Here is a 12538-nt window from a genome sequence, read left to right as displayed (position 1 = left end):
TGGACAGCTGCTGTGGGACGTCTGGAGCTTCTGGACAGCAATTAGCGATGTTCCAGGATGTAGGGCAGCAAGTTGTTTGGCTGGAGATCCCTGGATGGCGTGCAGGATTCGTCCAAAAATTCAAGACAACAACTTGACTCTGTCCAGAAATTTGGACAGCCAGTTGGGGAGATGAATTTCAACTGTTTCTTCCTATTGGGTATGGGTGCACGTGAGCATGAAAGGGAGGGTGGGAAATTGTGTGGACAGCAATGGAGGAGAGCTGGAGTTAATTCTCTTTGATTTAGGCTTGAATTTAAATGAACCAAACATGAACACAAACAATAAAAAAGCTCGAACAAACATGAACCAAACTAGAACAAACTGATATTAAATGAACACAAACATGAACACTCACATACTCGGCTCGGCTCGGTTCGTTTGCAGCCCTAGCGGGTAAGGTAGAGAGGCTGGGTAATTTAATTCCTAAAGAGGGGACTTGAGTTTGGAAAGAATTAAAGAGGTGGGGACCATGTAGAGGCCGATAGCATCCAAAGAGGGAAAGCAATTACTCTTCCTTTATTTGGAAAATCAAATTAAGGAGGGATATTCAATCCAATTCAATTCAAAATTCAAATTGAACTTAATTTAAGAACTTTCCAAAAATAGGTATCTTAAATTAGGAAAGAAATTTCAAATTCAAATTACTTTGAAATTTGAAATCAACCTTTCCAAATTAAGAGGAGATAATTATGAAAAGAATTCAATGTGTGATTTGAATTTTGGAGGGAGGAGGAGGGTGATGAGGCCGGCGGCTAGGTGGCTTGGAAGGAGAAATTTTGGTGGGGTGAAGGTGACGTTGGGTTGGTCGGGTGAGGGTGGAGAAGGAATTGGGGTTATCCGGTAGTGAGTGAAAGTTGGATGCTGGCCAGCGGCTTAAAGAGGTGGGGAGGGATTTCAAAACCGGCGGCTAGTTGAGGGAGGAAGGAGGAGGAAAAAATGATAGAGAAGGTAGAACCATGAACCCGGCCATCTCCAAGGTTGGTGGGTGATCTGTTTTCCCTCTCCTAGGGATTCATCTCTCAAACACTCTCAAGATCTCTTAACGAAATATAGCAAGGGGAAAATTTTATCAATCATTCATTCATTAATTTTCAAAGAGAACATAGGGGCTATAAATAGCCTCGTATATAAGACTCAAAATAAAAAAAGACAACAATGCCCTCAGGGCTTACATATGACCTCCCTTTAAGGGGTAAAAACGGAAAAATAATTACAACATAAATAATAAAAGACAAATAACATAATAAAACAAATACATGAAATAATTCAAAATACATCGACACGTTCTTAGCCGTTGATCGACGGCCACGCCTCTGATATACGATTCATGCTCTGATATCCTCATCATTAATGTTGACAATTATGATGCCCATTTTTTATACCTTATGTATCAATCATTATAACAAATCTTAACAGTTGGTATTAGTTAAGATTACTTGAGTTTGGTTAACTGGATGATTTTTTAGTTTGTTATGGAAAATTGCTAGTTTATGAAGAACTTTTCTTAATATCATCTTACAAATTTCATAAAACTTGATATAGATAAACATCGGGTTGATAGTTTAAATTTGTGTTGGCTCTCAACTTGATTTCTATTAACCTCAAGTTTGTGTAATTTTTTTAAAGTTATTTTTTAAGAAACACCATAATAGAAGCCGTACTTTTATTAGGTTTTTATTATATGTGCATCATGCATGTTCTGAGTGCGTTGTTGGCATTCAGATTTAAATGATGGGAGATGGCCAGAACGTGTCTGCCGTTTTGGATGGTCAAAATGTTTTAGCATGTGTTGGGCTTATGCATGAATTGAAGTATGTTTGCTGAGTGGTGAAGCAAGATTCTATACATGCTATCACTTTTTTTCTGCACTTAATTCCTGGCATCTGTGCGCACCTTTCATTTCTTTTGCTGATATGAATTACAGCAATGTTATTGAATATAGTTTAATTTAGTTGTTGATGCAGGATGGAAGCAAGAGTACTGGAATTGAGAAGGGCATATAGCACACTAAGGGCATTGATTGATGTCCTAGAGTTTCTTGTGGGAGACAAAGTTACTGATGGAACTAGTAGGCTTATAATGGAGGAGGTAGTTTCCTTTTTTATTTGGAGTTCATGTTTACATTTAGCCTCTTTGCCTGATTACTTCTCCTTGTTTATATAAACATACATATCTCCTACTTATATTTAAACTCGTTTTCTATGATATTTGTTTTTATATAGGTGTATATTTATGCATTTATTTTTGTGTATGAGTTGTGCGTGTGTTTGCGAGTATTATAGAGCATAGGTTGCGGCGTGATACTAATGTTTCTCAAAATCAATTTGGATTTATGCCGGGTAGGTCGACTATGGAAGCCATACATTTATTCAGAGGTTTGATGGAAAAATATAGAGGAAATAAGGAGGATCTACATATGATATTTATTGATTTAGAAAAAGCATATGATAAAGTTCCAATAGTTGTGCGTGTGTTTGCAATGTGATGCTATGCTTTGGTAATATTAACTTGATCGTTTTAGAGTTGATGATTAGGTTCAAGGTCCCTTAGTTAGCTTAGTTCTATAGCGTGCTTTTGATATTGTATCCATGTTATTATTACCGTCTAACGAATGCTTCTATATTAGGCAGCTGAATTCATTAGATTTGATTGCCTACTTACATGTTCTATTACAGGTTAAAAGGATAAAGAAATCTGATGCCGCACTTGGTGAAGACCTTACACCATACAACATTGTCCCTCTTGATTCTCCCTCTGTAACCAATGCCATTGGTTTTTTCTTCGAAGTATGTCTTATTGTTTTGCTAATTTCTGCATTTTGATTTGTATTCAAGGAAAGATGCTATCTTTGGAAGAATATGCTTTTATTTACTACTGGTCTAATATGCTATTGGTTATGCTAATGTATCTCTGCTGTCTGGATTTAGTTGATTATTATCTAGCACATGAACTAAAAACAACATTGTGCAATGAATATAATCCAAATATATCAGGGACCTTCATTTAGTTTGTGTCCCTGCCTCTATTAGTTAAATTTGCTGGTGTCACGGTTGGCTTAAAAGAGTTTGCTGATGCTTTTTTATCAATTGAATAAAGTGCATTATGAACCTCAGGATATTCTGCTGATGTCGCATTCTATTTGTTCTCTTGGTCATTTGCTTAGTTCTTGGCATGCTTTATATCAATTGAATAGAGTGCATTTTGAAATTCAAGATAGTCTGGTGATGTTTGACTCATTTATTGTTCCCTCATTCGTCCTGTTTCAGTCATGAGCAGTTATTTTTTTAAGAAATACATGGGATTATGACTTATTATAAATTTTTCAGGTAAAAGCTGCAATATCTGCAATTGGATATTCCTCAGATTTACCAAGGATTCCTGCTGAATTTAAGGCCGCTGTGCTTAGAAGTATGGATATGTTTGATCTCTTGGAGTTTGTTTTTGGATTTCAGGTTTGTTTTTGTCGTGGATCAAAACTTCAGAAGTTAATTGTATTGATTTTATTTTTCTGGTTAATGATATGCTAGACATGTTAGGCGGGTACCTTGATATTCTAATTCAGATAAATGTCAAAGATGTTCTACTTACCTGCCACTCTTTTCCTTCTCACGATTCCAATTACAAGGAGTGTTGCCCTTGACTTCATATTCAATTGCTTCTTCTGTTATAACATAACAAATTTTCCTTAAAAGATATTTAATTAAAATAAGTTTGTGACCTTTTTGTTGTATGATTGTCACATCTCGTCTCCTATTGGCTTTCTTGCTGACATATTCTTTGAAAATATTTACTTCATTGTTTAGTGATTCTGGTGTAAACTCCTAATTTGAGTATCATCTTCTGAATTCTTGGAGTACAGTATTTAGGTATCCTTAGAAGAACTATTCTCCAAATTTGACGAGCCAATCAAAATCTTCATCTTGGTATTCGCCAAATTTATATAAGATTCTCTGATCCTTTGGTCCTGCATAAAGGAGGGGTAGGGTTTGTTAAATTGGTGTGTAAACCTCACACTTAAGATTTTCTTAAGCAATTCCAATTCTTCTAAATTATTGTAGCACATCATAAATAATATGATGTGAAAGTAATATTATAAGATTTGAAGTTTAATTATCATCATGACTAAATGCTATTCCACCCAAACTACAATATCATGCTTAAGTTAATACAACCACAATATAAAAAAGAAAACCCCACAATCATTCACAATTAGTGGTTGTCAAATTTAACTGCTAGAATGAAAATTAAAATCAAAGTCAATAGAACCAGCTTATTCCACCCAAACTACAATATCATGCTGACATGCTTAAGTTAGCACAGCCACAATATAAAAAAGAAAACCCCACAATCATTCACAATTAGTGGTTGTTAAATTTTACTGCTAGAACGAAAATGAAAAATTTAAATCAATAGAAACAGCTAGTCGGCGGGGTGGCAGACATGTTTTTTACTCGACTCAATTATTTTGAGCTCCACTTTATGCTTTAAATTATTCAAGTTGATTTTGTTTTTGACTTGCATAGCTTTAATAGTGTTTGAGTTGGCTTATAGCATTCCAGCAAATTCAACTGTTTCAGAATCTCTATTTAAAAATATTCTTAAAAATATAAATTCAATTTTGAAAAACATGAAACTTGAAAAATTGAAATACTATGGTATGTTAATGACGTTGAAGAGAAATATAGCTGAAAGTCACTTTTGTTTATTTTTTTTATCAGAATTTTAAATAGGTAAACTGAGGGTAAAAAGAAGTCATAAAGGAGTTGGAAAGCATAAACATGCCAAAATAATATGAAACTTGTTATACATGAGCAATATGACATACTAAACATGTTCTTTGAAACTCAAGGAAACATGTTCCAAGAGGGTGAACTTGGGGCAGTGGTTAAATTGCCTCACGTGTAATCTAGAAGTCAATGCAATGGGTGTACTCTAAACATGTTTCAAGGGACTTTTAATTGAAAAATAGTATGTTTAGTCTTAATAATTAAATCAGTCTAAATGTAGTTTTAATGTTTTGAAATTTTGGCATATGATCACAAGTGTACTACTTTAAAACTTGGAACACCTATGCAACATGCTATGATAATCAGCTCCGGGGGTTTCTTTAAGAAAAACATTTTTACTGTTAAGTCAACTTCAGGTCAAGCTTAAGCATGTATGTAAAGGTTGATTTTGGTTAATTCAGAGACACATTTTTTAAAACTCATATTTATGATAAATGCTAAAATATAGTCAAATCATGATTGAATGATAAATCCATTGAAAAAGATGATCATTGAAAACCAATGAGAAATCCTAAACATTACTTAAGCCTAAACCAATTCTATCAAGTTTTCTAGAAAAGGTAATCTAAGAAACCTAACTAGAACCTTGGCCTTTTATCATTACTTAATTACCTTCCTGCATCTCTGTGAGTCTTGATTTGATCATTGATTTTAGGTTTGTGTTAAAGGAGCATGATCTTTAAGCTTGATCACCACGTAGTCAACATCCATGTGGTCAATCTCTTGAATTGTATGCCTATTCTGACCCTTAGGCAAACCTTTAGATGAGAAGAAAGAAGAAATTTTTTTCATGCAATCACAAATATAAGCATTTGGGCTCCTGGGACCTTGGTGTGACATATATAGGATTACATGTTGCAGACTGCTCTAAAAAGAAACCTGTTTTAATTTGCAACTGTATATCAATCGATCCTTAAATATCCCACATGCTCTTAAATATCTAAACATGCCGCTTTCTTGTATTATGGTCCTTATGTGCCCTTAGAATCAAATTGATCTGAACAAAGGAGCTGCATGCCAGCTCAACTCAGCAGTTGAAACATTTAGAATAATCAGCATTGAACAAGTAATGTGGTTCGTGGACTACTAGGTTGATGAGAAAGTGACACAATTTATGTTATATGGATTTGCAATATGAACAATCAAATTTTTTTACCCATTCATTTTAGTTGTCAAACATCTCATGAATGTAATGTTTTATATTGGCAGAGGGACAATGTTCGCAACCAACGTGAAAATGTAGTTCTTACCATAGCAAATGCTCAATCTCGTCTAGGTTTGCCAACTGATGTGGAACCTGTAAGTGATGCATCATTATAAGATATTAGCAGTGCAACTGCTAATGAGTTTTTAACTCGCCTTAATGCATCTTTCTTGGTTGCAGCTTTTTTTTTTAAAGCTGATCCCACATTAGTGGAATAAAGGCTTGATATTGTTATTGTATTTTTTTGTTATGATACTTCAATGAAATTTTTATTGGTGGTTTTAATCTCTTTCCTGTTTTATGATGTAATGTTTCATTTAGAATCTGATTTCCAGCTATTTAGTCTGTTGCTGTTATGTCTTTTCGTTAATAACACATCTGTCCATCCAAACATTTGGGCATGCTTGTGCTAATATATCATAAGCATATTTTCTGCCCATATATTGGAGCTAATATAGTAAAGTCCACATTCATTCTTAATTAAATCTTAATTTTTTTGTGTCAGAATCATCTATTAATTTTTTACGTGAGATTACTGTCATTTGTATTAAGTGGAATAGATTTTTTCTAAATTTGTCTCTAAAAAAAGGTGTCATCTTTTAGTTTCTCCTTCTCTAAAAAATGTTGAGAGTTAAAATCAAATTGGAACAGTTATTCTTTGAACAATTTGTCTATATAGCATATACATGATACAGTAGTAGAGTTTTGCATTGATGTGATGAAAGGGAATTTCCCATATGAAAGTTATCCTTTTGTTATGAAGCCAAATTTTTAGGCAAATCTTACTTAACAGGTCTTCAACTGTCATTTAGGATTAATGTTCCATTAAGAATTTATGGTGTAGGACTGGATGAGAACCAGCATGCAACTTGTGCTTCCACATGTTGAAAATGCTAATGGTAAATGGAAAATAGGGAAGATTTTAAGAAACCTGCTGTATTATTTAGAAATTAAATACTTGTCAGACATGTAGGGCATTCTGGAGCTTGGTGTTGCTGATGCAGCTCCAACATGCAAGACAATTTTTGGTGATCATTCGAAGCAACACACTAGATGCTTTTGCATGAAAGCAGTCTATTAATGCTAAAATAATTATTATTATATAACTGATATTTGAAAATGGTTAAAAGCATATTTTGAACTTATAATAGAAATATAGGATAATATAATTAAAGATCACGAGCCCCACAATTTATTCTAGAAAAGAATGAGATTATATGAGATCTGGTAAAAAATTCATGCCCAACCACTAATGACAAAAGAAGAGAAGGGGATGAACAATGATTACTTTTAAAAGTGGTGACATCAAATTATAAATAGACTATATTTTTATACCGAGAGTAATGTTTTTTCCTGAATCATGCGTACTGTAGGTCATCTTGTGATTTTGTCATATGATGAAGAGGTTGATGTTTTAGCGAAACCTTTTGAGTTTTCTCTTGGGTGGAAGTTCTTATTTGGTCACTCTAAAATTGATGATTTGAAGAACTTTTCTTTACTTTAATTGCTTGATTCTTGCAATTTTGGTCACATGAATTTCCAATGAATCTCGATTAGGTTGCTGCTTGAAGAATTTTACTCCCATCTTTTCTCTCAAAAAACTTATCATTTTAATGACTTCATGTTAAGATTACTCCAGCATACTTCTTATTTTGACGAGATGGAATCTTTAATAATTCCTGTTTGGAACTTTGTTGAAGAAATTAAAGTTATTTTGATTATCCATACTTATTTATTCTTTAAATCCATTTTTATTAAGCATCTTAATGTTGGTGGAACTATTTCTTTATATTCTAGATTTTCAACAACTAGGATGCTTGTTGAAATGAATGTTGTGGTGGATTTTGATAAATTTTTTTGGGTTGGAGCAGATAATAATGTTTTTTTTTGCAGAAAGTGTTGTTTGAAAGTCTCCTAGTTTATTTTGAATGTAGTAAAATACATGACCATAAGACTTAGGCTTGCTTTGGTCTTGAAAATCTACTTATGGTTTGGAAGGTGGTTGGAAGAATGGGCGTTCTGTTAAAGATGGGAGTTTAGTTTCCAATTATAAGAATATTTTGATCTCTTTTCATACGCCTGAGGTGGTTGGACATCCTTTGGTAAATTTTTCTTTTGTCGGTGATGATATTCTTGTTGATTTTGATTATGGACTTCATTGAAGGACTACCTTGATCAGAATGATTTTGAACCCTACATTCATACCATATTAGGAGGAAATTTTGGGGTGATGATCTTTGGGTGGGTGATGGTGGGTTCAAATTATTATTTTAAGAAGGAAAAGGTATGTTTATCTTAAAAATCTATGATTTGGTTAAATTCTTTTTAGGACTTAAAAGCTGATAGATGTTTAGAGAAGTATTTTTCTATTAATGTTTTTGAATAAAATAGATGTTCAAGATTGTGCTAATTATGATGGAATCAAACTTGCAAGTCCTATAATGAAGATTTGGAAAAGAGTAATGGAACATTGATTTATAGAAGTGCCAATTTTGGAGAATTTATTTGGTTTCGTGCTAATAAGATCTACTATGAAAGCTATTTATATATTAAAAAAATCAATGAAAAAAATATAAAAAACAGGGAAAGGATCTTCATCAAAATTTTTTAAGCTAGCAAAAGTTGGAGTAGAACGTCATATAATCCTTGTAATTTCATCATTTTCTGTAAGTTTGATTTTGTTGACCACAAGCCCCAACATTGCATTTGCACCCTCCTACGGTGACCACAACTCTACAGTTCAAAGTCTGCAATCTGAGGTATACAAAAAATGGGAAATCCATTGCTGGAGTTGGAAAACTGCAGGAAAAAGCATTGATTTCTCTTGCCTAAGGTGCCTTGAACTGTGTTGCTGCAGTGACTTATGTCACAATATAGTGGAGCATTACCAAACATGAAGAACTTGTCCTGAAGAAGAGAAAATAATGTTTTGTCTATCATATATTTTACCACAAATAAGAGATTTTTATCTTTATAGGAGACTAATAAATTATTTTCCTTGGCCAGAAAATTGATGGATTTAGTTTCATCAGTACATGATTTATTCTGGAGAATAGTCATTTATCCACAGTCTACAACCAATTCTAAATTCTGTTTCATACATTTTAATAATTATCTAATCATAATTCAAATATTTACTTAAGTTATAGAAGATTGGTTCTCCAGTTGTAGAAGATAAGATTGCTTCTAGAATACCTGGCTTAAGTTCATCGTTTTTCATATTAATACAATCTTCCATTTAGCTTGCATTTAGCATTACGAGGACAAGACGGCTTGTAGAATAAATTATAATACACTCATTTATATCATGATTTCATCAATTGAGATCATCATATATGCTTTTATTAGCTTGGCGATACCTCCATTAAATTCATGTTCTTTGAAAGACGATGCATTGAGAATCATGGACCAATCATTTTATCTAACCGTTTTTCATAAACTTTAGATGCATTGATGATCACCATCTCAACTTCTATTTTGATCGATATTTGTGTTTGGCTTGGTTGGCTTAACAATAGTGAGCTGGCCTTGAACATGGTTTCTTGAACCTCATTTAGCTTGAGCTTAAGCATATGTTTAGCTTGATAGCAATCCAATCAAGCTTCGCTAGGGCATATCTCATTCAACTGAGTTCTTCACGTATAGTGACAACTTTTAAACTATGATGGCTATCCTAATTTTCATCTTAATGATTTTGGTTTTGTTTATGTTTTCATTTAAATGAAGTGTAGCGGAACTTTAATGAGGATATATGGTTAAAGCAATGTATCAGTAGATCCATTGATTGTGTTGCATTCACAATGAAGAAAATTTGAAAGTCAACGCACTCTTCAATTTATCCTTTTCCAAGTGTACTCCATGGCTCATGGTTTACTTGGAACTTTACCGGATGTTACTATCCATTCACTTAGCTGTAGCTAATCACAATACGATACAATTTTGTTATTATTATTTTTTTATGGCTTGCAGAAAATTGATGAAAAGGCTATCAATGAAGTTTTTTTAAAGGTATTGGACAATTACATCAAATGGTGTAGATATGTTGGCGTGCGGATTGCTTGGAATAGGCAAGTTGACATGTTTTTTGTTGTGAAATCGTACAATTTCGTACTGATTCCCCTGATACTCATTTTGCAGCTTCGAAGCAATTAATAAAAGCAGAAAGATTATTTTGATTTCTTTGTACTTTCTTATCTGGGGTGAGGCTGCCAATGTGCGTTTTATCCCTGAATGCCTTTGCTACATTTTTCACCATGTGAGTATTATGCGAGCCTTCTCTATGCATATTTACTTGTTTAAAGAAAGTAGCATCTAAATTACTTCGCTGTTACTAATTGCTGACATAAGTAGCGGGGCTGTTTGCTTTTGCCAAGATGCTACATTTTAAGACCCTGTTGGGAATTGCGATAGCTTGAAAAATAAAATTGCAACTTCAATGAACTGTAGCTAAGAGTCTAATGCAATTATAAATTCATTTGTTTTATACATACATCATATTTCGAGTTACATGTTTGATTTCCTATTTACCCAAACAAATCCGTCCAGCATGCTATAAACAAAGTAATTTAAATTATTTTTTTATGAAAGCAAATAAATTATTCATTATGATGCATATTATGAAATGCTATTTTTTGGCATCATAAATTCGTAGTAAAATTTAGAGAGATTTATATTTGGGCCATCAAAATATTTCTTATCTACAAAATTCACCCCCATATACTGAAAATGTACCAGCAAATGCCTGCATTTGTATGTTGACAACCAAATCCCTTGGTTTTTAATAAATAATTGAGAAAAAAAGTTTTGATAGTTTTGTTGAACTCTTCAAAACTTTTGGTATTACTATAATGAAATCACTTGAGTTTTATTTTTATAAATATGCTAGATTCCTGAGTTGCACATGAAATTGCACTAAATTTACATTCACAATTAAAATAAAAGTAAAGTTAATGCTGCAAGTGGAATATTGGAAATAATACCTTTCTAAAGGATGATAATCTAAGCCACCTATTAAATTCTTTTAAGCCTATAGTGATGAGGACATCGGCAGGAGATTCTGACACGTTTATAATAGGAGGAATCGGAGATCAAAGGCTACGATTAGTAGTCTTTATTTATGATGGATTTTATGTATTTCTTATGCTTATGTTTTATCCTTTACCATCGTACCCCTATGCGGGATTAGTTTGTGTTGTAGTGAGGGCGTTTTAGTCTTTGAGTCTCTTTTATTTTGAGGCCTATATATGGAGGCCTTTGCTGTTATAAAAGGATGATGATTAATGAGAAATTTTTGCATTCTTGTTTTCATGAGGGTTGAGAGCTCTAGAGAGAGGAGAAGTCCCTAGGTGAGGGCAAAAGCAACTCCTACCAGTCGCAGGAGGAGTCCGGGCTCACGATCCACTCCTCCACCTCCTTCCAAACCGTCGACCACCCTCTCTTTTCCCTCCTTACCATCGGTCACCATCTCCCACCTCTTCAGGCCGTCGGCCACCACCTCTCTCCACCCAACTGCCTGCCCTAAGCCCAACCCGCTAGCCCTCCACCCACCTAACCCCATGCTCTTTACCCTCCCATAGCCGCCGGCCTCCCTAGCCTCAAACCTTAGCCGCCGGCCCCAAACCCCCCCCTCTTTTTTAATTTCAAATCAATTTGAAATTGAAATTTTCCCTCCTATTTTGAATTAATTATGAAAGCTCCATCCATTAATTTAATTTGAATTTTAAATTTTGAAAGACCCTTTAATCATTTCCTAATTTAAAGTTCCCATTGTAGAAGTCATTCAATTCCTCTAAACAAGCGCCCCCACCCAATCATTGGGCCGCCCCTCTATTTCTCCCCCCCCTCTCTCTCTCCATTTATAGCCCCTTCCTAATTGAGCCACAATCAAATCCTCCTTTCTAAGGACTAGCCGCCCCTCCATCTCTCTTAAAATTTGAATCCCTCCTCTCTCTCTTCTCATTAACTCCACGAATTAATTACAATAATTGTTGGAGTTAATTCCCAAATTCTCATAGCCTCTCTTGAACCCCCCTCTCCTCTTTCTCCATACAAGCCGCCGACCACCCTAGCCCCCTCTAGAAATTGGAGGAACTTTCACTCTCCATGGATGGCTGACTCCGAGCATGATCATGGATTCGTCTTCGATCCTCAAGGACGAGAGGATGTTCATAGGTCGCCCTTCTTCGACATCAATTTTGAGATCGACCACACCGTCGAAGACTACATCGATCGGATCTTCTTTTCCTTGACAACCGCCATCGACGAGCATCAACTTCCCGTTCAGTGGTAAATCCTCCAACACCCACTCGCTATCTCCTCTCCAAATAACTCTTCATTGAACAATACTGTAAGTGCCTTTTGTCTTGTGGTGGCGTTGTTAGTATTGTATAAATTATTCTTCCGCTAAAATACCCATGAGTATGCGTGAGGGAAACTCAAGGCGACCATTCTAATTATTAACTGGTGGATTCTTGTGATTGACAAATTAAGCATTTAATATTTTTTT

At 34.4% G+C, this 12538-nt stretch overlaps 1 protein-coding gene across 3 annotated transcripts in view; it reads left to right on the top strand.

The window, feature by feature from the left end:
- LOC110094460 (callose synthase 10) overlaps positions 1-12538 on the top strand; it is a 97476-nt gene that overhangs the window by 9900 nt on the left and 75038 nt on the right. For 2 of the 3 annotated variants that reach the window (XM_020819708.2, XM_020819706.2), the window contains exons 5-10: positions 2007-2130; positions 2718-2828; positions 3369-3494; positions 6039-6128; positions 10003-10100; positions 10171-10288. In XM_020819708.2, coding sequence (XP_020675367.1) covers positions 2007-2130; positions 2718-2828; positions 3369-3494; positions 6039-6128; positions 10003-10100; positions 10171-10288 — 667 coding nt within the window. Of the gene's footprint in view, positions 1-1994; positions 2131-2717; positions 2829-3368; positions 3495-6038; positions 6129-10002; positions 10101-10170; positions 10289-12538 lie in introns of all 3 variants that reach the window. The other variant, XM_020819709.2, reaches the window with a different exon arrangement.

This window comes from Dendrobium catenatum, unplaced genomic scaffold (assembly GCF_001605985.2).
Source record: "Dendrobium catenatum unplaced genomic scaffold, ASM160598v2 fragScaff_scaffold_629, whole genome shotgun sequence".
NCBI lineage: Eukaryota > Viridiplantae > Streptophyta > Magnoliopsida > Asparagales > Orchidaceae > Dendrobium > Dendrobium catenatum.
Note: the sequence above shows the minus strand (reverse complement) of the source record. Positions and strands in the feature narration are given on the sequence as shown.